We start from the raw sequence: 27,967 nt of genomic DNA, 5'->3' as shown, positions 1-27,967 counted from the left end.
GGGAGGAGGAAGGGAGGAGGGAGAAGGAGAGAAGGAGGAAAAGAAGCAAGAAGACAAAGGATTCACAGGTTTGAGCAACAGCAAGAGTTGTGTGAGTATTGTTTCACTTTTTGCAGGATTTTCATGGCATTGAGTCAAAACAATTCCCATTCGAATGAGAGGTCCCTCACAGAATTTGCGTTTTATGTGACGTTACGCTGGGTGAAAGAAAAGCAGAAGAATGCTGCCATGTGAGAATGTGTGCCTTCTTATTGGAAAAGCGTGACCGACGCTGGCAACGGCTTTGCTACGAACGACAACGTTTTGCTATAAAGTAAGAAATCTGTGGAAGAATGTGTGGAACAGAGCAAAGGGGGTGGAGGGGTGTTCACATTGGGCACCCAAAAAAAAAAAAACACGCACACACACACACACACATTCTTTCAAGAGAACTCACAACTTGGCCTCCAAAGTTGCACTGACACATTGCGAGAAGAATGATGCATGCAGGGCAGCCAAACTTTACAAAACACCCCAACGCTGGCCTTTTCCTCTCTCTTTCTCCGTCGTAGCCCACTTTTACTCACATTTCCATCATCCGAATAATTCACTCCAACCTGACATGAACATTTAGTGTACTCATTACAACTACAGATATCACTCACTGGCTTAGTCCTTCTTACACCTAAATCATTCCTCTCGTATTCGCACAAGTCAACAGAAAAGTCCATTTGTATATTAGTATATTGTACTTTGCGGAATTGCAGAAAAATGTGCATCTTTTTCATTAAAAAAGGCATTTTTTTTCACAGAATGTACATATACAAGTCAACAGAAAAGTCCATTTGTATATTGTTATGTTATACTGTGCCCATTTGTGGAAAAAGTTGCATATTTTTCATCAAAAAAATCAATCTTCGCAGAATATGCATATACAAGTGAAAAAAATGTATTTTGTATATTAGGCCTTTAATTATGTATTGCAATAAACTCATTTAATTTTGCATACAGTGGATTCTTTGTGGATTTGCAGAAAAATGTGCGTGTTTTTTGTACAAAATTTTTTTTTTCAGATAATTAGCATTTTTTTTGCAGAATATTGATATACAAGTGAACAGAAAAGTGTATTTTGTGTATTACTATATTATCCTTTGCAGATTTACAGGAAAAAAAAATTGCAGATTTTTCGTCAAAATTTTTTTTTTCTCAGAAAATAGGCCATTTTTTGGCAGAAGATAAAGTACATGTACAAGTGAACAGGAAAGTGTATTTTGTATATTAGCCTTTAACTCATTCAATACCAAAGACAGTACTTATACATTTTTATAAACCCGAACACCCGATCCCAAAGACGTATTTTTACGTTTTTTTACGAGGTGATGAAAAGAAGTGATGATGCAACTGCACAGTAAAATATGTCACTTTTAAAGCAGTTTTAAGCCATGAAAAAAGAATGCCAGAATTGCATTTGATAAGAGCTCGGCATGGACCTTTTGCATGTAAAAACACACTTGACAGCAAAGAGGAAGAAGCGCATAGTCTCTTTGTTCCTGAGTTTTTTAGTCGGGAACTGGTATTTTCCTGAAACTTACCTATGTTCTACTGCTGTGTATTTTTTATATTAGGCCTTTAATAATATATGGCAGCAAAGTCATTTAATTGAGATTTTGCATACAGTGGATCCTTTGCAGATTTGCGGAAAAATGTGTTTGTTTTTTTTCAGACAAACAAAAAAAAAAATCTCAGAAAATAGCCAGTTTTTTTCACAGAATATGCATATACGACTGCACAGAAAAGTGTATTTTGTATATTACTATAGTATACTTTGCAGATTTGCGGAGAAATTTTGAGTATTTTTCGTCAAACAAAAACGAATTTTGATAAATACTGTAGGCAGTTTTTTCACAGAATATACATATACAAGTGGACAGAAAAGTGTATTTTGTTTATTAGGCCTTTAATAATATATGGCGGTCATTTAATTAAGATTTTTGCACACAGTGGATCCTTTGCCTTTTTGTCAAAATGTTTTTTGTCAGAAAATAGGCAGCTTTTTTTTTTCAGAATATAAATGTTCCCATATACAAGGCCAAAAGTATTCGGATCCTGGTCAAATTTTGAGTTTAAATATATTTGTTGAATGAACAACAAAAGCCATTTTCAAAATAATTCATAATCTTAAGAAAATATTACAAGACAATGCCAAAATGAAGGAAATTATTTTTGAAAATAGAATATTTCTATTTTTATTCCCCACACGTGCAATTCAGCAGTTATTAATGAATGTAATTATTTAATTAATTAATAATTTCCAGATGTATATATTTATTTTTTTAACCAATTTGCATATCAAAGTCATAGCTATAAGAAAGAAATCCACAAGAACAACACTGAAATAGTAGGAAAATTAAACAAAAACAACTGCAAAAATGGAAAAATACACCTGTAATTTTACAAGAATAAAGTCAAAATATTAAGAGAAAAAAATTGTATTCTAACGAGAAAAAAGGTAGCTCTTTCCATTTTGCTGCTGTTTTTTCCCCAGCTTTGCTTATTAATTAATTATAAATTATAATTCATTAGAAATTATAATTTTCAAATGTGTGGTAGACTAATAAAAAATGGCGCCCGGGCCGCGCTTTATTACAACTGTACAACTTGGTTTATTTCTCAGAATATTTTATGGTCTTTTTTCTTTAATATTTCTACCTTATGCTACTAAAATGACATTATTTTTCCTCATAATATTACAATGTTATTCTCATAAAATTACAACTTTGTTCTCTTAATATTTTGACTTTATTTGTGTAAAATTACTGCAGATTTTCCATTTGTGTTGCTGTTTATCTTTTTTGGGGGGGAAGTTTTCTTGTTAAATTATATTTCTAGAATGTGTAGTGGACCAATAAAAAAAACAGTCGTGGGCTGCAAATGGCCGCTGGGCCACATTTTGGACACCCCTGCTCGTGGGTCAAAAAACAGCAGCAGCTGTGGCTGTAGGCAACCTCCTGAAAATTGATAATATAAAGTCATAATGATTTACCAGCCGAAAGTTGAAAATAAAAAAAAAACAGCTACAATTTTAGGAGAATAAAGTCAAAATATTTAGAGAAAAAAGTCGCATTCGATGTCGTAGTAAATTTCAAGAGAATAAACTGTCAAAAATGTCATTTTAGCAGCATAGAGTTGAAATATTAAAGAAAAAAAACATGATTTTACATTCGAGTTATATTATGAGAATCAAACAAAACAACAATAAAGTTGTAATTTTTAGAAAATCAGGTTGAGGAAAAAGTAGGGATGTCCGATATTGGCTTTTTTGCTGATATCCGATATGCCGATATTGTCCAACTCTCAATTTCCAATTCCGATATCGACCATGACCGATATGTGTAACGTGTTCATATCCCCTGTGGTGGAATGAACACATGTTGTGAAGCTAATGGATACAGCATCAGCATTTAGCTTCTCCACGTGGCTGTAAACAACATCTCACGTAAGCAAACTACCACGTCTGCCTGCCGCCATTTCTGCGTTTTTTTACCTTCCCGCTACCCCGCAGACATATGAATGAATGAATTGTGTGCGGGAGCACAGTGTTTGTCAGCAAATGATGCTTTCAAAACTATATTATAATGGCCAAATCATGCAGATGATGGGCCAAAGACTATCAAAGGTCATTGTTAAGTTCATCCATCCATCCATTTTCTATACCGCTTCTTCCTCATTAGGATCGCGGGGGCATGCTGGAGCTGACTTCGGGCGACAGACGGGGTACACCCTGGACTGGTCGCCAGCCAATCGCAGGGCACATATAGACAAACAACCATTCACACTCACATTCATACCTATGGACAATTTAGAGTCGTCAATTAACCTCACCTGCATGTTTTTTGGAATGTGGGAGGAAGCCGCAGTACCCGGAGAAAACCCGGGTACATGCAAACTCCACACAGAAATGCCCAGGGGAGAGTTGAACCCAGGTCTTCCCGATCTCCAAGCTGTTACTGTGTTGGCCAACGTGCTAACCACTAGGCCCCATTGTTAAGTCTTACCTGTGAAATGTTATTCCTTGGGACATCCAATATGGCGGCAACATGTACAGTACGATGTACGGCTCAGCTCTCAATGCGGCGTCTACATACTGTATATATGTCTATGAGCTACCTCGCTATTAGCATGGTTTTGACGACCCACCACGTCGTGCTAGCCCGAACACGGTTAAGCAAAACATCGGCTCAAGTATACGCAGCGTGTTGACTGTTATGGCGACAGCAATGTTGCTTGTGGCGCTTAAAGGGCCATACCTGATATTGATATTGACCGATATTGCATTCATATGCAAATGCACCGATATTATCAGACATCCTTAGGAAAAAGTTATACTGTTATGAGAATAAAGTAAAAAGATTATGGAAATAAAGTCATAATTATGAGAAAAACATTTACAAAAAGAAAGTTGAAATAGTTGGAACATTAAAAAAAAACAGCAAAAATGAAAAAATAACCCAGGTGTAATTTTATCAGAATAAAGTCAAAATATTAAGAAAAAAAGGTTGTACTCCTTCTTTTTCGAAGTTTTCTTGTTAAATTATATTTGCAGAATGTATGGTGGACCAATAAAAAACAGTCCCAGGCCCCACTTTGGAAACCCCTGCTCGTGGGTCAAAAAACATTGCCAGCTGTGGCTGTAGGCAACCTCCTGATGCAGTTATTTTTTCAAATGAAGTCCGCAGGAAAAAAAAAAAACAGCTGGGAGGGATTTCAGCTCACATATTCTAAACGTGAATAATTTTTGGTTTTTTTTGTTCTCTTACTTGCAGCTTGAAAAGCTAACCTCGTCCCAGCGTCATCATGGGCAGCCTTCCAGTGGTCCTGCTCCTCTGCGGTCTCCACGGTAACGCTGCCAAACAGAACACAGCAGTTAATCAGGCTCATGTCACACTCCGGTTTGTTTTTTGTTTTTTTTTCTTCCACAGCACTCACCGCCGTAGTCCAAGCCCAGGAGAGCGGTATAATGTCCCTTCATACGTCTCCTCTTTAGGTCTTTGCTGTCAGACTAGAAGTAGTCACTGTTGTGCTGTGTTTACTTTTCTTGTCTCCAGAGACCACTGAGGCAACTGATGGGACCCTGCCAGCCAGTAAGTGGACCACCACGGCCTGCCACATTCCTTTCAATACATCCCAAATGCATTATACTGTGTGTGTGTGCAGACTGCAGGGAGGAGATGTACCCTTGCACCAGGATGTACTCGGTTCATCGTCCCATCAAGAGATGCATTGGCGGGCTCTGCCTCTACAGGTGACAAAAACACAACTCCGGCCAAGTCACGATTTACCGCACAGATGGACCACCTACATGCTCATTTATTTATCTGACAGAGCCCCCCCCTCTAGCTAGGGAACGTTCATATTTTCCATCAAATATACACAGAGGGGTGACCGAGGCTGTATTTATATTTATTTTATTTTATTTGACTTCCAAAAACTGAATGGCATCTCTTTTATTTCTTTATTCCTGTAAATAAGGGAATAAACAATGAGAGTAATACATGATAAATATGACAATCTCATCAGCAAGCAATTTTAATAACCTCACAATTTGCGCACTAATTCAAAATAACTACACAAAAGAGACTTATTTGTTATTATATCTAATATAAATTATCGGGCATTGCTTTATTTTAGCTTTCGTTTCAGAGTTCATAGTAAATACCAGTTTTATCCATCTTAATTATATTGAAGGTAATATTTGGGCGCCCCCTGGAGGCCACGGTGCCCTTAGTAGTCGTCTATGATCACGTTGACGGACGTGCAATTCTCACATTCGCCACGAGAGGCCACTGCGGCTCCACTTAAAAAAAAACATTTTATAGACAATATAATTTATAATAAAACATTAACAAGTATTTAAAAAAAAATACAAATAAATAATTTAATATAAAATAATATAAGCATTGCATATTTCTAAATATAATTTATAAATATATACTATTTATCAATTACTGTATGTTGTGATGTATTTGTATGTGTGTGTGTGTATGTACAGTATATATGTGTGTGTGTGTATGTAGTAGAAAAATATGATTTATAATAGTCACATGTTAATAATAAATAAATACAATTAACAAAATAATTATATAAATTATATCAATATAATTTATACAATACTGTGTGTGTGTGTGTGTGTGTGTGTGTGTGTGTGTGTGTGTGTGTATATATATATATATATATATATATATATATAATATTTAATCATTTATCAATTGCTATGTTATGATGTTATGTTGTGAGTGTGAGGTATTTGCATTTAAAATGCTTAGCTAGTTAGATGCCATCTGGGGTAATTCTATTGTAAAAAGTAGCATAAAAGCAAATAAATCAAGCAGAGCTGCCGAAACTGACATTTGAACTTGACTGTTAGCACTTTGGCACCCAAACGTCTTGATGACATACTCGCCGTCTGTGTTGAAAAGCGTGTCATATCATCAGCCCGCTATGAACTCCACGCGTTACGTCACGCTTTAAGTAGCGTTAACGCTCATGCGTGTCAACTAAAACAAAGCAAAATGACTCTCCTTTTAGTCAGCCTGACCTTTCTTCACACGGTCAAGCAAGAAGTTAACCATTGCCAAATACAAGTAAAATAAAGCCAAACTATACTTTCCCTTCAAGTGGCCTGACCTTCATGATGTGCACGGGCAATGTTTAAGTAACAATTTAACATTCCTAATCGTCGTACGAGTATAAAGAGAAGGGAACCGCCGGAGAATAAAAGTAAGATAAAGTAAAGCTACTCCCCCTTTGAGTCGCCCGACAGAAGGATCAGGAAGGCATTTGCAGAGCGATACTGACATCGAGTGGCAATGGCCACTGCAGGAACTATCTGTCTACTACATTGGGTAATAGGAGCGTCAAGGTGACTATAGGGGTGTTATTTCATTCTATTTCAAATTATTTCATTTCATATGTCATACAGGGGTGTTATTTCATGTCTGGAGGGCTCTAATAATATTAAAAGCATATGTCGAAGGTCATAAACAGGTTTACTATTAATTATATGTCTTATTTTCACTTATTATGTCTACTACAGTATATTGGGTAATAGGAGTGTAAAGGTGACTATAGTCGTGTTATTTCATGTGTAGAGGGCTCTAATAACATTAAAGACCTGTATGTAGGCCATAAACAGGTCTTCTATGACTTATACGTCTTATTTTCTCTTATTATGTTTACTATATCCGGCAATTGGAGTGTAAAGGTGACTATAGGGGTGTTATTTCATATCGAGAGGGCTCTAATAATGTTAAAAAGAGCATTTAGAAGGTGATAAACAGGTTTTCTATGCTCTAACTATGAAAATATTCCACTTATAAATAAGGAATGCTACTTGGTGGAAACTGACCTATCACAGTTGGTTCTGGGACTAATTAACTGCCATAAACGAGGGATTCGTGTATAGCTTACATTGTACTGAGCCTGACTGTTTCCTATTGTTTCCATGATAGTTGACCAGTTAGAGTGTAATTATGAGTTGTGATGGTTGTTTGTGACGCAGCCTCCCTCGTGTCTACGTGATCAACAATGAGATTTGTATGAGGACGGTGTGCCAGCGTGAGGAGGACCTGAAAGGTGAGCCAGCCAGGGTGTCTTCACCTGCCATTCATCCACACTCAAACCTCCTCTCTGTGTGTGTGTGTGTGTGTGTGTGTGTGACAGCTGAGCTGTGCAGAGAGTTGTCCGGGTGGCCCAGGCGCATCCAGAGGTCATCCAATAGGAAACGCTGTCGCAATCGCAGCGGCAACTCCAAGACCTGGGCCAACAAGGCCTGACAGTCGTAACACAAATCCAGTAGTCCGTGCCTACACGCGTGTGCCGAGTCACAGCTATATTTATGTGCGCTAACTTGAAACTGTCTGAGTACTGAGCATTCCATGGATCACATCAGGCACGCTTCTTTCTAGGCTCCACACTAGTAGCACTCAAACCTGCTCTGTTTCATATCGGAAGGTGCTAACTCAGGGGTGTCCCAAGTGTGGCCCGCTGCACATTCAAAACATATCATTTCAAAAGAAAGATCAGCAAAAATGGAAAGGTCAGCAGTCATTTTACAAAAGTTGTAATATTATGAGAGAAAATAATGTCATTTTAGTCGCATAGAGAAGAAATATTAAAGAAAAAAACATGATTTTTTAAAAAAACTTGTAATATTATGAGAAACATACAAAACAGAAAATAAAGTTGTAATTTTTACAAAATTATATTGCGGAAAAAAGCTATAATGTTACGAGAATAAAGTCAAAATATTATGGAAACAAAATCATAATTATTTTGAAATTTACAAGAAGAAAGCAGAAATAGTTGGAAAATTCAACAAAAAACAACTGCAAAACTGAATAAAAAACAGCTGTAATTTTACGAGAACAAAGTCAAATTTAGAGGAAAAAAGTCGTATTCTAACGAGAAAAAAAGTTGCAATTTCAAGAGAATAAACCTGTGACATTATGTGGGAAAATTTAAAAATTTAATTGAATTTTAAAACATTTTGAAACAGTTAAATTAATGGAAAAAAAAATGTTAATTAAAAAAAATTTATATTGTGAGAAACAAAACAAAATTAATTTGTAATTTTTGGAAAATTACAAAAAAAACCTGCAAAAATGGAAAAAAACAGCTGTAATTTTTAGAGAATAAAATTAAAATATTAAGAGAAAAAAGTTGTATTCTAACGAGAAAAAAGTTGCAATAACCTCGTAATATGTGGAAAAATAATGTCATTTTTAGTAGTATATAGGTGAAATATTAAAGAAAAACCAATCTGTTTTTTTATTACATAATATTGTGAGAAATAAAGAAAACAAAATTAAAGTTGTAATTTCTGGAAAATTAGGTTGGGGAAAAGTTATAATATTCATGGGAATAAAGTCAAAATATTACGAGAAGAAAATATGTGAAGATTATTTAAGAAAAAAGTTGAAATATTTGCAAAATTAAAGAAAATGTGTGGAAAAAAAAGAGCAAAGACCAAAGTTGATACTAGTAATAGGCTTTATCACCTAGTGGATATCGTAGAGCCGAGATGTAGTTTTTTCTTGACATATACAAATAATTTCTGAGCATATTTACAAAATACCAAAGTGGCAAAGTTGCATCCTTTCATTTTTCAGCAAGCGTGGACACCCCCGTGCTAAGTGATGATGTATTATGTATCCCATGCACTGTTGCAATTATACACTTGATTTTTCGCCTGGAAGAAATAAAACCCATGGAGGTTGTAGATGTGGTATATTTATCTTTGCATATCTCCATACACACATTTGGAACAACAAATCACATTAGGGGGAGTAAAACACTCTGTTGGGTGAGTTTGTCCATCTTCATTGCACTTCTGTCACAAAACAAGCAAATCCATCTGCATGTAAACAACAATAACAGCAACAATAACAAGAAAAACACTGCACTTTACAAACACAAGCTTGGTCCCCACATTGCATCAGCCCAAAACCTGGAGTTCAGCACTCCGTGTTTTGTTTCAGGTCAGTCGTGACAGACAAGACTTCATCGCTAAGCGGGACAGAGGTCGCAATCTCTGCAAGCGACTAATCTGGGCTTAGCTGACATCCACAGCCCCCCACCGGGAGATAAGCCACAATACTTGTCTGCTTCCATGTGTCGCAGTGCATTGATTTACATCTCCCAGTTTGGGACAGCAGCTTTTCTATCATTTCTGCATTGCTAGTATTGCTGTTGTGCCCCAAGAGGGCACTAGAGGGTGCTACAGACAACACTGCAAAAGTACAGTATAAGCCCATACAACAACACATACAGACAGACTGACGGTGCAAATAATAAATAAAGCTACAACACAGACAACATACACATATATGTATATATGTATATATGTGTGTACATATATATATATACACATTTGAAATGTACAGAAAATGCATTAATTGTTCTATTCACTGCATCAGCCTTCAGTACATTTATCATGTTCACAGTTAGAATGAGGGACTAAACCAGACGCTCTAAATTGGAAATCTGAGCAGCCAGGTGTACTAGTGTTGAGCGTTAGAACTTAAAGTGGGTGGTACAGTACACGAGGGGTGTGAGGGCTTTTTACCCTGCGCGGCAGGGAGCAGTAGGGACCCCCTTGAAAGGGGAAAGCAACGACGCCAAAGTGCTGCATAATGTTACTGAGAGGGGGGGGGGGGGGGAAGAGGTACAGGGAGGGAACCTCAACTCACTTGGGGGAGTCAAAGTCTCCCCACAGGTCCGAGCTGGCTGTCACCGCCGGTGGATTGGACACTGCCACTGAGTTGGAGTTACTGGAGTCCAGATCCAACAAACAACCTGGTGGTGAAGACGTGATGGAAGTATGAGAAGCTAAGAATAAAAACCTGCACTGTTCATGCGGACGTCAATCTCTATTGCGGTAGACCAGGGGTCGGCAACCTTTACTAGCAAGAGCCATTTTGCCCCCTCTTGTACTAAAGAAAAATAGTCTGCAGCCGCAAATGTAACATTCTGAGTGCTTCCTATATTAATTTGTGTAAAATTACAATAAAACATAGACATATATATTAAAAAAAAACATGACAACTTTGATTTGTTTTGCTTGTTTCCCATAATATTAATTATTTTTGAAAGCATGGTTTTTCTTTAATATTTCCACTCTAAGCTACTAACAATGACATTTTTCATATATTCCTAGTATATAATAGTTTATATATAATATAATAGCTTATCCTCATAAAATGGTGCCTCCCCCACATTATGACTTTTTTCTCTTAACCCATTCAATACCAATGACGTATGTTTTTATAAACTCGAATGCCCGATCCCAAAGACGTTTTTATACGTCTTTTAAGTTGTTGGGTTTTTTTGCACAAGAGGCAAAAAGAGGTGATGATGCAAGTGCAGACTAAAAGATGTCACAGTTAGAGTTGCTTTAAGCTGTAAAAGCGGCCACAAGGTGGCAGAAGTGCATTTGATAAGAGCTCGGCATGGATCTTTTGAGTGTAAAAACACACTGGACAGCAAGGAGGAAGCCAGAGAGCGTGGAGGAGTGTAAGCGTTCCCGGTGACTAGCTAGCGTGCTGCTAATGCTATATCCATCCATTCTGCTCTTCAGTCATGCTAAGCTACGGAGCATATGCAACAATCCTTTTGCCGTTGTTTAAGAGACGGACTGTCAACCGGTTGCTAATCTTGCGATACCCGGTAGCGGTGTATCAATACTGATACCAGCTCTTCATGCTCTGAAATCAATTCTCAAACCAAAATCGATACTTTAGTCATTTGAGTTAATGTTTGTTGCAATGTTGGCTGATCGTAAACAGAGTTAAAGTTTTCATTCTTAAAGTAGCTCTTAGTAAGTAATTAAGTAACGCTTTTAGTATTTCTTATGTTCTTTTTTGTTTAAAATACCATTTTCATATATTTTATTTGATTAGAGCCCTGTAGACATGAAATAATACACCTTTGCACTCCTATTACCCAATACAGTAGATATTATAAGAGAAAATAAGACATTTAAGACATAAATAAGACTTGCGCTTGTGTGTGTTCCCTAGGGGGCAGGAAGTGACATTGGGGGTTCAGAGTTGAGTTTTAGCTAGGTGGCTGCAACACTAGCCTGTGTTTGTGTTAGGGATTTCTATTAGATATTATTTTTGCTGTTGTGAGATCAGTCAAAGCTGCAATAAAAGCCTGTTGTTCTGCCCATCGAGTCTGGTGCTTGTGTGTCTCAGCCAACATTACAGTAACATTAGTGCCACGGCGTATTTGATTGTATCTTCTCAATGCCCTGTATTTGTATTGGTTATCTAGACATTTTTATGCTTGAAAATGCTTAACATAGGTAAAAAATATGTACAATTTGCTTAAATATGTGTATTTTTGACTAATAATAGGCCATGAAACAGCATGATTTAATTCTAATAGTTTTTAAAAAAGTGTGAAAGGGAGAAGCTGTGTAATTGGAACCGTGATGTGGCGAGGGATTACTGTATAGTCCAGCCATGCCTCTCACGGCCCCCCAACACCTCACCACTCCTCACTATTGGAGAAGTAATGTGAGCGCTGAGCATGCTGCTATTTTTAGCTTCCTCATACTGTGGGGATGTACAAAAAAAAAGAAAAAAGAAAAAGCTGACATGTCAAGTCAAGAGCAACACATCTGGTGACCTGAACGGTCCACGAAATAGACTCTTGACATAAAAGGAAAAGAAAAACACAAGAGACAAGCTAATTGGCCCCAAGACATCTCCAAGCATTTCCAGCAAGGCTGACAATTACCTACCCGTGTCATTTCCTACTGCAGATGGCTGCTGCGTGTTATGATTATTAGATCTAGATGAAGAAGGGGGTGGGGCCAGCTTGCCTCCGGGGGGAGGTGGAAGGATTCCGAAGCCACCTGAACTCTGTGGACGAGTCCTGTCCTTTTTTTTGGATTGCTGGGAGGAGGGAAATTGGATCAGAGATTACAGATGTGTGTAAACACCAGCAGCTACAAAGCAATATGCACAATGTCCACCCACACACAGTGCTGCTCTAATAGACACCAACGTTATCAAAGCAGCTTTAAACTCCAATTTACTGACATTCTCACCCCGATATTGAGCGTAATGGTTTGTCCCTCTTTGAAGCCCAGGTCGAGTTTAGGAGTGGAGTCTGGAGCCTGCGCCTGTTTGGTGAACTCATTTTCTTGTTTGACCCACCTGAAGACAGAAAAGTGTGCAAAACACAAATGCCAGCACATTTAAAGGAAAATCCGCACTTTTTTGGAATTTATGTGAGACATGAACACGTGTCTTACTCTTTTTTGTGCGTTCTAAAATCAGCTGAAAAGAGGCAGCTAAGAATGCATGTAATGGGACACACCTATTCCACCTTAAAACACCTCCAAAACGCTCCAACAAGGTTTTATGGTTTTATATCCATGCTGTGAGCATGTAGTAACAGGCACATTCATGATGACATGGAATACTCAGTGTTTTGGTCATTTGAAGCATTAGCAGAACTTCCTTCCTGGATGCATTGATTTCACATAGCAACATAGAAAGGAACGCTACACCTAGCGTTAACATTTCCAAAGGCAAAAGCAAAAACACAGCAGCAGTGGGGGTAAGCTCCAATATGTAGCGTTACCTTTCGCTAGTGGCCTGAGACATTGTGAGCGAGTGTGTGGTGAAGTTAGTCGCTCGCTAGCCAGCTAGTAGCTAGCCGGTGTGGTGTAGCGAGGTGTCACTACACCACTAATGTAGTTCTTGGGCGCAACAATGTTAATAATAACAACAACAATGTTGCTGTAGCTTGGTTAATACGCAGGTCACATTATATATATGATGCGTCCCATTACGTGCATTTCTAGCTGCCTCTTTTTACCTGTTTTTATATCTTTAGAAAGCACAGAAAAGAGAAGGATGTGTGTTCATGTCTCATAAGGATTGTGGATGATGGGCAAAATTCCCCAAAAAGTGCACTTTTCTTTTGAGACATGTATTGTAATTTCCGGATATAGAGCGCACCGGTATGTAACCCACACCCACTAAATTTAAAGAGAAAAAAAGATCTGTACATAAATATATTTTAAAACTTTTTATTATTACAGGGAAAAAAAATCCAAAGCTACATGGCCCTGAGTGAAAAAGTGATTGCCCCCTAAACCTAATAGTTATGGGGTTGGAGTTGTGGGGTAATAATTCCAAAAGTGCACTTCACTCACTAACTGTAGTACAAAAAAGGTCACTTAGGATAATCCATAATGCTGCTTACAGAAAACAGACAAACTCCTTATTTATAAAATCACAATTATTAAAATTGTGGATCTAGTAAACTTGCAAACGGCTAAAATGATGCATAAAGCAAACAATAACCTTCGACCCAAAAATGTAAAACAATTCTTATCAACAAGAGAGGAGAAATTTGATCTTAGGGGAAAATTTAACCTAAAACACTTCTATGCACAGACAACACTGAAAACTTTCAGCATATCTGTATGTGGAATCAAGCTGTGGAACGGATTGAGTAAGGAACTCAAACAATGCACTAAAATGAGTGATTTCAAGAAAAAGTACAAGCAATTGATGTTCACAAAATACAAAGAAGAAGAGACCTGAACTACTGTTTACATACAATACAATATCTAACCACTACCACACTGACTACTAACTCTTCATTGTGGTGAGTACATGGTCTGTACTCATTATCAAGCTACGATTCTGTCAACCATTTTATCAGTTGTTATCATTAAGTCTGTAGCTTCCTTTCAGTAAGTATAAACCTTGGCTATGATTGACTACATTGTCATGTAGACCTACAAAGTACACCTGGAATAACAAGAGGAAAATAAATGCATTGCAACTGATGTGAAGCTGATGAGCAATAGGATTAAATAAGATTTGCTTCTTCCTACTCCTTTTTGGACATGCAAAATTGTGAATTGTGCTATATGATGTGCTACAGTGTGACTCGTAGGCATGTTCAGGATGAATTGGTTGGGCCGCCCTTAGCAGCAACAACTGCAATCAAGCGTTTGTGATAACTTACAATGAGTCTCTTACAGCGCTGGGGAGGAATTTTAGCCAACTCATCTTTGTAGAATTGTTGTCATTCAGCCACATTGGAGGCTTTTCCAGCATGAAGCGCCTTTTTAAGGTCATGCCACAGCATCTCAATAGGATTCAGGTCAGGACTTGGACTAGGCCACTCCAAAGTCTTCAGCCATTCAGAGGTGGACTTGCTGGTGTGTTTTGGATCATTGTCCTGCTGCAGAACCCAAGTTGCTTTCAGCTTGAGGTCACCAACAGATGGCCGGACATTCTCCTTCAGGACTTTTTGGTAGACAGCAGAATTCATGGTTCCATTTTTGTTCCACCACAGCAAGTCTTCCAGGTCCAGGCCTTAACTGAGGCAAGTGAGACCTGCAGTTCTTTGGATGTTGTTGTGGGGTCTTTTGTGACCTCTTGGATGTCGCTGCGCTCTTGGGGTCATTTTGGTTGGCCAGCCACTCCTGGGAAGGTTCAACTCTGTTCCATGTTTTCGCCATTTATGGATAATGGCTCTCACTGTGGTTCGCTGGAGTCCCAAAGCTTTCGAAATGGCTTTTTCACACCACTGTATAGGCCACACCTGTCTATAAGTCACATGTGTCCACGTTGTACCATGGGATATTTAGTACGAAGAATGATGTTACATTGAAAATCTTTTTAAAACTTTTGATTAAATAAAATTTACAATTTACACAAAATTAAATTAAATATTTTCCAAACAGTGCCGAACCACGAGTGTAAGATGGCTACTTAGTCATTCATCACCGTCTTCCCCCTCCTCCTCCTCATGGGAACTATAGCTAGTGATGTGAGGATCGATACTGAAATATCGACACTTCAGAAATGAAATGAAATGAAATACACTGCTTTTTAAAATGTACCATTAGGTGAATTTGCAAAGTATCGGAATCGGATTGGTAGCAGTGATACCAGCCTGAATTTCACTCAGTATTGTATTAAAAATCTGTGGTATCGCACATCACTAACTAAAACCACTGAAGTTGTCTTCTCCAGCATTAAACAGCCTCATAATTCCTTCATCACACACTTTGTCAGTCTCTCTCTTGCTCTTTCATTGTCTTAAAGCAAATTAGCCATTTAGCTTGTACTATCCTCTTCATTCAGTCCAGCCTTTCAAAACCCGCTGGTGATAGTCGATGGTTGGTGGTCCGAGTCGTTCAAACAGAAGCTGCAGTAATTCTACACTTGATCAAACTTACTTAAGATGTCACTTCAACACCTGATATTAGCTTCCACTTCACTCATCTATGTCACTACTACCTGAAACTGCACTCTAAGCATCAAATGTAGTTTTTAGCCATAAATTAGCCGCATCACTGTCCAAGCCATAGGGTTCAAAGCATGAGAAAAAAGTAGCGGCTTATACACTGGAAATTATGGTACTTGTTTCTAAAACGCTAATGATGGATTGTTTACATACTTGAAGTGGTCCTGCAGTGCCACATTGAAGTCAAAGGCGTCCCCTCGGTCTCCAAACCCGATGCCAATGAAGGCACTGCGGCCTGGAAGGAGAAATGCTGTTATATCTGCTAAAAGTTATACCAGCATGCTACAAAACGACCCTAATTTCTCGAGTATAAGTTGAACTTGCATGCCAAGAATGTACATTTTGCAATTTGCTCTGTTGGATCTTAAGGAGGTTCTGAGGAGAGCTTCAAAATGCAAAAAGAAGAAACAGGAGTGACCCAAAAAAGCAATTTATTGCAAAAAAGCCTTAAAGCGAGATAGGCTGTTCATCGGCTAATCAAAAGTTTAAGACCAGAGGTCAAAAACCCTGAACCCCCCCTAAAATAGAAATAAAATGTTGAAAAAGGAGTGAGTAATCAGTAGCTGCACAATTCTTGTTAATCAGCTGAAAAATGGGTATGGGCATGCTTGATGGCAGTGTTTCCAGGGGGCCAGTGGGAATGTTGCTCCAGGTGGTGAAGATGGATTTAGAGCAGGGGAGCACGCAGGATGGTACAAAAGAGTGAGCTTATTCCTCTGTAATAAGCTTTGTGAAGTGCAGCGTTGTCCTGTTGAAAAGCCAGTCATGACCACACTGATGAGGGGCAGTCATGAGGGATGCCCCCTGCAACATTTCCACATAGCCAGCTGCCGTTTGACGCCCCTCCACAACCTGCGCTATTCCATTGAAGGATCATGATGGCGCCCTCCACTGTGTCGTGTGGAAAGCATCTCAGGTGGGAGCTCCTTGTCATGCCAATAACTTTGGCAACCATCAGGACTAGGGTTGGGCATCAAGCATCGATGGGACTAACATTCTGATACTCCTGGAATTTTTTAAAATTTAGATTCCTACCTTCGTTGATCAACCAGCCTTCCGACTGGAAAAAATGGCGGCATAACACTAACGAAGAAGTGGCAGGAAGAATTTGTGTTCATCCATTTCAACCATGGACAGTGTGCGACGGCGCGCAACAGATTGGCTGAAATTTTGCAAAAAAATGAGCCTGATTAAACACCTCTGGATTCACGGTGTACAGCAGGGGTCACCAACGTTTTTCCTTGTGGCTACTTTTACAAAATGAAAATGGCCAAGAGCTACTCATTTTTGTAACATTTATTTTCAGAGCTTATTTTAAACCCAAACAAAGCGAATATGCTTGTTTTACCAGAACATTAACAAAATGCTGGTGTCCACAACTCACATTTTGTATTTCAGAATGCATTTTTTTCTGCTGTTCTTTCATTATTAACTGAAAACTTGTGGGCACCTCATGTGGTCATGGGGGGCTACCTGGTGCCCGCGGGCACAACGTTGGTGACCCCTGGTGTACAGAGTGCCCTGTTTTTGACGCGCTATGCCGGACTTCTTCCAACCAGTCAGGTAAGTAAAATAATAAATTACGTCCATCTTATGCCAACATTGAAGCAAACAAGTTATGCTTTATACTGCGAATACGGTAGCCAACTCAAATATCCAGCTAACTGTGTTCTTTTTCATAGACAAACAACCTGACATTAACGCTGGCTTTAGCCAGGAAATTGACCAGATGTACTTGTTTGATATTCTGCACGCAGGTTAGTAGGAACTCAGTAACGTGGTCAAGTTCCACTTTGTCTATTCTGCATCATAAGACACTCTCCAACACATAAACAACAGGATATGTGTTTTTTCATGAGGTTTCCAAAAATAAAAATCATTTGTGAACGTGTACTCCAAACATTTACAGTATGTTCAAGTTCAGTGGTTTGAGGTTTATACAGTATATTGGTCAAAAATAGGCTGTGAGAAATTCATAGTCCAGTAATTCATAAAAAGTTCATATAATAAAAAAAATCATCAAGACATTCAGACACTTCATCGAAGAACTTTGGTTAGCACCTTCATTTAAACCATGCAAACTTTTATGACCCCACCTCTAAAAAGAATCAAAATCGAGAATCGTTAGGAACCGTAATTGAAACGAGGAATCAGAACCGGAATTGCTCAAATTCAAACGATGCCCAACCCTAATCAGGACCATTAAGGTTTCATTTTTTCTCATCCCAGAACAAAACTTTCTTCCACCTTTCAATGTTCCATATTTGGTGCTCCTTGCATGTTCCCTTGATCCATCAGAGAACATTTGGGGATGAATGGCAAGGGAAGTTCACAAAAACGGACATCAGTTCCAGACAGTGGATGCCCTCAGAAAAACTAGGCTCCTGGAAACACTGGCATCAAGCATGCACAAACCCATTTTTCAGCTCATTAAAAAGAATGGCACAGCTACTCATTACTCACTCCTTTTTTCTACGTTTTATTTCTAATTTAGGGGGTGTAGGCTTTTTTGAGCTATGGTCTTGAAACTTTTGAGCCTTTTTCACTTTCAGGTTGTTTGCAATAAATTGCTTACTCAAAAACATTTTTTGTCTCACTCCCATTTCTTCTTTTTGCATTTTGAAGCTCTACTTAAAACCTCCTTAGGGTCCGACAGTGCAAAATGTACATTCTTCACATTTTTCAACTGCTCTTAAAATTTTGATCAGGCGTGTGTAAGTTCAAATGGGTGGTGGTTGTTTTTTGGCGACACCTATTGGCCGCAATAATTCATTGCATTGAGTTTGTGATGCAGTTAAGGCACACAAATTTAATGATAGAGACACAGAATACTTTCTAATACAATGAAAACTGTAATGATATGATAGCTGTGTGGATTGTGAAATGTGCGATTTTACACAGCAGTGCTGTTTCATGAGAACACTAATTATGTCTAGCTTGGAGATTGTAGCTGCTGCGTCAGCCACTGACCAACTAAATACACACACACACACACGATTTTCAGTCTATTTCCATTCATTTGTAAATACAAAAAATGACATTGGTGTTAAAATACAACAGTTTGATACATTTCTGCACACCAAGATGCACCTAGGCAGCATGTCATGTGGAGATGCACAATGTTTTCTTTAGTTTTTTTTTTTTTTTTTCAAACCGATACGATAACTTGCTTTGCAAGACCGATATGGTAACAAAAATGTATAACTTTTTTATATCTACTTCTTTCATTTAGATTTAAGTGTAGTTTGTACACACCTGGAGGTAAGAAGGACTGGAAAAAATTAGGATTTGACCAACTGTACTTGTTGATTTGTCCTAATCAAATATGACATTACTACTACCACTTCACTACTATCAGGAGAACCAGAGTATAGAGCGGAGAGAGCCACCTGCTGTGGCCCATCAAAGTGCACTATATTCGGAGCAAGCTGCCTGTGTGTCGCTAACGGAGGTCAAGAGAACCAGAGCATAGAGCTCCAAGCAGCCAGTGTGACGCCACGGAGGTCTCTGGCAAAGTTTCTGCACTTTTCAAACGCCACGGCTCTGGCGTTTCAGCCGGCTGATGTTTTTTGTGTGCTCCATGGTTGTTGTTTTTTTATCTCCCCTCATCGCTGAGCATTTGGTACAATGTCATTCCTCTAAAAGTGAATGTTTGTTTACAAGTGAGCTCAGGGGAAGTTACGACAGGCTGTTAACATCACAGGCAGGAGGAAAAAGAAGCGCTTGATCTTCTCACCTGCACAGTATGGGTAATCTCGCCTCATTGGATTTATCGGTATTCCCTAATTTTTGTGCATCCCTATTTAAAAGTGTCTACTTCCACAACATTCGAACTAGAGCAGCAACAATTAATCAATGAAAGGGTGATTAATCAATTGTTATAACTATTTTGGTATATGAGTAAGCACTTTTTTATTTTATGTAAACGTAAATATCCTCTGATTTCAGCCTGCAAAATGTGAATTTTTCCAAAATGTTCTTAGTCATTCATGAAAGCATAGCTATTATGATTGTGTTTTAGCCAAAACAAGATATTCACACACATCAGCTTTGACTTTGGAAAACACTGATGGACATTTTTGCCTGTTTTCTGATATGTTGCGTACCAAACCACTCACTGTTTGTTATAGGAGTGTAACGATTCATTCACTACATCGATGCATCAATTTGTATTCCTCCAATCCAACTACATAGTTCTGTGTTTAGCAAGTTTCCATTCCTGACAGCATATATCGATCTAACATTGTTTAAAAGGCAATCAATAGATTGAATCAATACTAGGAAATAAAGCATTGGATGTAAGCACGACAAGCTTGAGATGGAAGTGTGTTTTATTGCATTTTTAATCTATAAATTAATCTATGAAGACAATAAAGACGTTCAGTCTGTGACATCATTGTCTTCCAGGTATGTGGTGATGATGGAAGTTGTAGTGGACCTGTGAAATACAGTTGATTCGCTTTTTCTTCTTTTGGTCAATTAATTCACTTCATTCCGTATTCATATTCATAGTTAACTCATATGTATTTATTTGAAACTCCTTTTAAGTGATATTTATGGAGACAAAAACAAAAAAAGCCCCTGCTGCCATCGGCCCGTACAGGTGACAGAGTTTCACCATCTAATTGAAAATACCATACCGGGTTTCCGCTACATTGTAATTGATCGTGGCGGTGCGCCACTACAAAATAAAAGCCTTCTATCCATCCATCCATCTTCTAACGCTTATCCTGGCAGCAGCCTAAGACGGGTGGCCCAGACTTTCCTCTCCCCGGCAAACTTCGTCCAGCTCCTCCCAGCCAATCCCGAGGCGTTCCCAGGCCAGTTGGGAGACACAGTCTCTCCAACGTGTCCTGGGTCTTCAGAGGCCTTCTACCGGTCGGACTTGCCCTGAACACCTCCCCAGGGAGTTGTCCGGGAGGCATCCTGACCAGATGCCCGAGCCACCTCATCTGGCTCCTCTCAATGCTGAGGAGTAGCGGTTCTACTCTGAGTTTTTCCCGGATGACAGTGATTCTCACCTCATCTCTAAGGGAGAGCCCAGCCACCCTATGGGGAAAACTCATTTCGGCCACTTGTACCCGCGATCTTGTCCTTTCGGTCACTACCCAAATCTAATGACCATAGGTGAAGGTAGGAACGTAGATCAACCATTAAATTGAGAGCTTTGTCTTTCGGCTCAGCTCCCTCTTAACCACAACAGACTGATGTAGAGTCCACATCGCACCAATTCCCCTGTCGATCTCACGTTCCATACTTCCCTCACTCGTGAACAAGACCCCAGGGTACCTAAACTCCTCCACTTGGGGCAGGATCTCATTCCCGACCCATAGATGGCACTCCACCCTTTTCCGGGCGAGAACCATGGACTTGGCTGCAAACCAGTGAAACAGTGAAAGTTGAAGTTCACGGATCGATGAAGCCAGCAGGACCACATCATCTGCAAAAAGCAGAGACTCAATCCTGCAGCCACCAAACCGGAACCCCTCAACGCCCTGGCTGCGTTTAAAAATTCCATAAAAATAATGAACAGAATCGGTGACAAAGGCAGCCCTGGCGGGGTCCAAACCTCACTGGAAACGAGTCTGACTTATTGCCGGCAAAGCGAACCAAACTCTGACACCGGTCATACAGAGAACAGCCTGAATTAGCTGGTGCGATACCCCATACTCCCGGAGTACTCCCCACAGAATTCCTCAAGGGACACGGTCGAATGCCTTCTCCAAGTCCACAAAACAGATGTAGACTGGTTGGGAAAACTCCCATGCACCCTCAAGGACCCTGCTGAGAGTGTAGAGCTGGTCCACAGTTCCACGACCAGGAAGAAAACCACACTGCTCCTCCTGAATCCGAGATTCAACTATCTGGCGGATTCTCCTCTCCAGAAACCCTGAATAGACCTTACCTGGGAGGCTGAGGAGTGTGATTCCACGATAGTTGGAACACATCCTCCGGTCCCCCTTTTTAAGAAGGGGGACCACCACCCCAGTCTGCCAATCCAGATGTACTGTCCCCGATGTCCACGCGATGCTGCAGAGTCGTGTAAACCAAGAGATGCCTACAGCATCCAGGGCCTTAAGGAACTCCGGGCAGATCTCATCCAACCCCGGGGTCCTGCCACCGAGGAGCTTTTGGACAACCCCAGCAACCTCAGCCCCAGAGATAAGAAAGCACACCGTGGAGTCCCCAGGCTCTGCTTCCTCATAGGAAGACGTGTCGATGGGATTGAGGAGGTCTTTGAAGTATTCTTTCCACCGTTCCACAACATCCCGAGTCGAGGTCAGCAGCACACCATCCCCACCATACACAGTGTTGACTGTGCACTGCTTCCCCCTCCTGAGATGCAGGATGGTGGTCCAGAATCTCTCTCTCTCTCCGTTCTCCATTGCTTCGCCAAACGCCTCCCATGTCCGAGTTTTTGCCTGGCGTCATCTAGGTAGCAAGGAACTACCAGTGGCTATTATGTTCATGGGATATGTCAATCATCATCACAACTTACTTTTTTAAAGTGTCATCTCACAATCTTGCTCTCTTGTTATCATCATAATCCTTATGGCTTGTCTTCAAAACCTAGTTGTGTGTCGAAGTTGTGCAACAGAAACACGTAGTGTGTCCAGTTTTAGACAGTGATGCCATCACAGGGGTCTCCAACAGGTAGCATGTAAGCTAGCAGTAACTCCCCAGCTGATGTTGAGTAGTTCACCAAAGAATATTTGCTGTACCTCTTAGTATTTTATAAGTGTTCTATTCAAACATGACACCTGTATTGGATGACAAATAAGCACACAGAGATGTGCTTTGTAAATAAAGTACCGTCTAAATGTTGGCAGTGCTCTCGGCAACATTGCCATTAAATTAAGAGTTTTGCAATGTTCTGGTTTCATGTTCTGCTAGTTGTTGATAAATGTTAAATAAGTTAATTAATAAATAAGTCGTTTTAAAAAATTGCTATTTGTCAGTTTTTTAAAAAATTGCAGAAGCGGCACGACACAGTGGCGGCAGTCCACCCTCCCAAGCAGCCCATCACCACAGCTTCAAAAAATCCTAGGGGAAACTGCACATTCCTTTGCTCATGCTGTTCTCTCAAATTAGGGTGCAAAGTGCAGGTTTGGATTGCACTATTTAAAGTAATTAAAATCATCATTACTCATCATGGCAAGGTATACCAATTTCTGTTCATTGTGATTTTATATTGCACTTATACTAATTTTTGTACTCACTGATAGTTTATTAAGGATGACATTATTAATAATGTGTACCTGATTCCTTTACAAAAAACCATGTTAATCTAGGAAACTTCACCTGGACTGTCCAGTATCCAGGTATTTATTTCACGGTCACACAGGTTGAATTTTTGGCTAAAAAGTTCCTGAATCAACTTAAAGTTACTGAATCATTTCAAATCGTATCATTCTAAATCAACTAAAATCGTTCTTGAATCTTATCGGCAACCAAGAATCGTGATACAAATCGAATCCTGATTAAAACGAATCGTAACACCCCTAACTGGCAACCTTTGCTATCAAAAAAGCCATTTTGCCCCCCCCTTATACAGTAGTACCTCGCATAACGTAAACCTCCTTTTACATAAATTCCACTGAATGTAAAGAATTTATGTAAAGTTTTTGCATCGTATTACAGAAGAAATTCCATATAACGTAAAGCGTCAAGTCGGTGCAAGTTCACAAATTCAATTTGTTTAGTGCTTGGTGACGCCTTCTGACGCTTCACGCTCTCATTGGCTGATTATCGGGGCACCGCCTCCGCTCTCATCTCATTGGCTGATTATCAGGGCACCACCTATGCTCTCATCTCATTGTCTGACTTATCCAGCGCGTCCGTGTGTTTGTGTGAGAGACAGGCGGCTCCCTTCAACCTCTCTTCCTCATCGTAGTCGCCCTTAAACTAGTTTGCACGCATTGAAATCTATTGTTAATGTTTTTACTTTTCTTTGTGTTAAAATTACCGTAATCATAGGCCCTAAACCAAGTGTAAGTGATAAGAAAAAAAGGGAAAGTTGTCAATAGAAACCAAGCAGGAAATGATCCAGAAATTCTGACGCTTCATGCTCTCATTGGCTGATTATCGGGGCACCGCCTCCGCTCTCATCTCATTGGCTGATTCTCGGGGCACTGCCTACGCTCTCATCTCATTGGCTGATTATCGGGGCACTGCCTACGCTCTCATCTCATTGGCTGACTCATACAGCGCGTACGTGAGTTTGCGTGAGAGACAGGCTTGTCCCTTCAACCTCCTTCCTCTTCGTAGTCGCCCTTAAACTAACTTAAACAATTAAGTTAAGTTACAAATTAAAATTTTGCACACAGCATTATCATGTAGTGCGTGTGCGTTTGTCTGCGAGACCAGCTGACTCTTAGACTCTTTGAGTCGCGTTTTGACTCAGGCTAGTCCTCCTCCCCCTCCTACACTCCACTTGCGCTCCTGATCAAGACATCTCGTGAACGGTAGGATTGTTTTTGTTTTTCAGTTTTATTCATTTACAGTAATCTTATTTATTACCTTATTTTATATTGGAATGTTATTCTATTATGTTTATGCTAACGTTTTATTATATTTTCCCACCATATTTGGTGGACTTTGAATATTTTGAAGGGCCAAGGTGTGAGTTTGGGAAGATCTTGGAACGGATTAGGCTATTTACATGTATTTTACGCTTCGTATAACATAAAACCCCTATATCATAAAGGTTCTCGGAACGGATTATTTACGTTGTAGGGGCGTCTACTGTACTAAAGAAAAGTAGTCTGGAGCCGTAAACATAACGAGTTTTTTTTGAGTCCCTCCCATATTAATTTGTGTAAAATTACAATAAAACCTAGCCTACTGTAATTTTTTTTTTAAAACAAAAACATATAGTTGAAGATTGGCAAATTAAAAAAATCTTTCCTATGTCTCGGCAGAAAGACACTGTTTTGCTTTCATTACATACTGTTGAACTATTTATTTTTTGATGTATTCATGATTAGCTTACCGCGGGGACTGCACACTCAAGAAGCCGTCTGCAGGTAAAGGCGAGGGCCATAGACGTGGATGTGATAACATACTGTATTTTAAATGACTAATTATAAATTTTTTTTTTAAATCTAATTTTAAAATTTCACTTCAAACTCCAAGATCTAATTTAACCCAAGTAAAATAATATATAGATAATAACTACATTAATAAATAACCTTTTTTTTTTCTTTCATCATAACCAAAAGGAGTCCTAACAAGGAGGCTGGAGAGCCGCATGTGTTTTGTTTTGTTAATCAAAACAACAAGCTTCAGATGAATCGACTAAGAAAATAATGCTTACCTCCAGCCCTCATTCTGACATTTATTAAACAGGTAGTCATTATATCCATATTGTATCCATTTATTGCATGCATAGACTTACAAAAATGTGCCTTCTTTCAGCTTGTGTAGCTTTCGTTTGTGTCCTTGGTTGGTGTAAACATTACCCCTCCCACTGGCTTCGTCTTCTTCTCTTGTGAATTTAACGTTGTTACCAGCCGCGCCATGACATGCACCATGTATTTGGTTTTTTCCTCTTCATGACGCATTTTCTGACTGATGGTACTTATAGAACTACACAACACCCACCATTGTCATCCTGGATGCGGAGCACAAAGTATCGGCTGGAGTCGCTCACGGTTTCCACGGCGATGCCAGGGTACTCTTCCACGGGTGCTTGGGCAAACAGCTCCCCTGCAGGTGAGTACAAAATGAAGATGGTGCAGTGACATTTTGGTGCGCAGCATCAAGCTATGAAAGCATTCTCTCTGTCAAACTCAATATTGGGGCACTCGGCCATGACTTCAACAGGACGCTAAATGAAAGAAAATATGGAGTTATCCTCTCATTTGGGATGTATAACATCTTCAAGTCATCTAGGAAGACTTACGATGCCACCTAGTGTACGGAGTTGGGCAGATAGTCCCATTATAATGAGTTTATGAGCAAGGGTGAACAGGTAGCGCCAATTTGCTAACTTTGCAATGCAACATTTCTTGGTAAGATGACAAAATAAGAATCAGAGGGAATCAAATATTGATGAATTTCATTGATTAAAGCAGGGGTGTCCAAACTATTTCCAGCCAGGGCCACATACTGAAAAATGAAAAGGATGCAACTCTGCCACTTCGCTATTTTACCTATTATAAAAGCAAAAAAGCATATTATTAGTATTTTTTCCTATTTTTGCTGTTGTTTTTTTTTATTTTTTTTAATTATTTCAACTTTCTTCTTAAATATTGTTTATATATTTTCTTTTTGGAATATTATGACTTTATTGCCATAATATTATAACTTTTGTTTCTCATCATATTACAACTTAAAAGAAAAAAAAGTATTTCTTTCTCTTAATATTTCAACTCTATTCTACTAAAATGACATTTTTGCTCATAATATTACAATTGTCTCGTACATTTTTTCCTGTTAGAATATGACCTTTTTCTTGTAATATTTTTACTTTATTCTTGTAAAATGACAGCAGTTTTTCCCGTTACTGCAGTTGTTGTTTTTTAATTTTCAGACTTTCAACTTACTTCTTGTAGATTTTTAAATATTCTTCTCGCAATTATGACTATTCCCATAATATTTGGACTTTATTCTCGTAACATTTTCCGCAACCTTATTTTCCTAAATTTACAACCTTTTGTTTTGTGATATACTGTAGGTTAAAAAGTGTATTATTAGTATGAACTTTGGTCTTTGCTGTTTTTTTTCCCCCATTTTTGCTATTGTTGGGTTTTTTTTCTAATTATTTCAACTTTCTTCTTAAATAATCTTCATAAATTTTATTTTCTGACTATTCGATCCATCAATTTTCTATGCTGCTTATCGTTTCCTGAATATTCTTATATTATTATATTTTCACAATGTGCTGCGGGCCTATATAAAAACAACTGCGGGCAGCAAATGGCCGCCGGGACACAGTTTGGACACCCCTGGATTAAAGGGTGTGTATCAATATCTTGGTCGACAGTATTTTTTTGGACCCGGCTTACGGTGCGTTCTCACCAGACATTTTATCCTCCAGTTTGACGTAGGCCACTTTCCCCCGAGCCACCACTCGCATGCGCCCCGACCAGTCAGGAGCGTCCAGCTTCCAATCAGCAGCCCTGGGACACATTCATAAGGAGAATGACTGAATACATTATCTTTGGGTGTGATTTTATGCCACTGTGGCACCAATGGTGCAAAAACGTGACTCAAGTTGAGAGCATGTATCTCACTGCAAGCCAAGGCCCAATTATTACATCATCTGCCTTACTCACACTTGCATATGGCGACTGATGCACCAATCGGGAGTCTCATGGGACTCCGTTTGGCTGGTGTTACATCCACTGAGATGTAGCTGTGGCGGGCCAGGCTGAGACGGCAGCCAATTGGGGGGAAAAGCGTAGTAAACAAGCTAGTGTCAGTACTTTTAGGAAACATCTCCACTATATGGGGCAGCACTGCAATGCAACTAGGGCAACAGCGTTGGAGCATATTAACCTGCTTATGTGTCCTTGGGTATAATTTCTCATTGGAAACAGAATTCTGTCTTGATGATGGATCTCCAAATGAAAATGAGCGCCTTCACAAGAACATCACCCCGACTCTCAAATAATAAATATCACCATTTTTCGTCAGGCATGTCACTGAAAGGACGCGGATGTACTTGTAGCCCCAACACACAGCTGTCCACTTAAAAATATAATAATACTGATGGACAAGCACTAAGATAGAAACCCCAATATTGTGCTTATTTTACACGTTTGTGTTGACACAAAGCAAAAAAAACAGCATGCTAACTGGTAGCATGATGCTACATGAAGCGAAGCAAGTCGCCGCGGTAACGGCTCGTTGGCTGACAGCTGGCGGACACTTCGCCCACCGCCAGGCCGCTGCTTCCTCACCTGATAGCCCGGTTAGATGCTCTCGGTGGAATCCTGTACACGTTGACTTCAGGTTTGACGCAGAGGACCGATTCGTACTCGAACTGACCCTCTGTCGCCATCTTGACTTTTTAATTCTATCAGCGTACGTCGCTGGTGGCGTTTTTGTTGGTGTTGGCGGTGAGTGGCTAGTAAAGTCCGTGCGGATGAATGTAATCGTAATGCACCGAGGAGGTGCGCACCTTATTTTTGCGTGCATT

At 39.4% G+C, this 27,967-nt stretch overlaps 2 protein-coding genes across 2 annotated transcripts; one reads left to right on the top strand and one right to left on the bottom strand.

Annotated features, from left to right (window-relative positions):
* Nucleotides 1-9,256, top strand: mfap5 (microfibril associated protein 5). The gene is made up of 7 exons (XM_054781491.1): nucleotides 1-91; nucleotides 4,803-4,876; nucleotides 4,959-4,991; nucleotides 5,085-5,120; nucleotides 5,194-5,281; nucleotides 7,538-7,611; nucleotides 7,699-9,256. Exons 2-7 carry the CDS (start codon nucleotides 4,834-4,836, stop codon nucleotides 7,809-7,811), a joined length of 387 nt encoding a protein of 128 aa, XP_054637466.1. The 5' UTR covers nucleotides 1-91; nucleotides 4,803-4,833; the 3' UTR covers nucleotides 7,812-9,256.
* necap1 (NECAP endocytosis associated 1) lies at nucleotides 6,195-27,927 on the bottom strand. The gene is made up of 7 exons (XM_054781490.1): nucleotides 27,729-27,927; nucleotides 26,845-26,945; nucleotides 25,426-25,530; nucleotides 15,976-16,057; nucleotides 12,593-12,701; nucleotides 12,284-12,437; nucleotides 6,195-10,332 (listed from the first exon to the last, which is right to left on the bottom strand). The coding sequence occupies exons 1-7, from the start codon at nucleotides 27,827-27,829 to the stop codon at nucleotides 10,223-10,225; spliced, it is 762 nt and encodes a 253-aa protein (XP_054637465.1). The 5' UTR covers nucleotides 27,830-27,927; the 3' UTR covers nucleotides 6,195-10,222.
* Between the last annotated feature and the right edge of the window lie 40 nt (nucleotides 27,928-27,967).

This window comes from Dunckerocampus dactyliophorus, chromosome 7 (genome assembly GCF_027744805.1).
Source record: "Dunckerocampus dactyliophorus isolate RoL2022-P2 chromosome 7, RoL_Ddac_1.1, whole genome shotgun sequence".
NCBI classification, from domain to species: domain Eukaryota; kingdom Metazoa; phylum Chordata; class Actinopteri; order Syngnathiformes; family Syngnathidae; genus Dunckerocampus; species Dunckerocampus dactyliophorus.
Note: the sequence above shows the minus strand (reverse complement) of the source record. Positions and strands in the feature narration are given on the sequence as shown.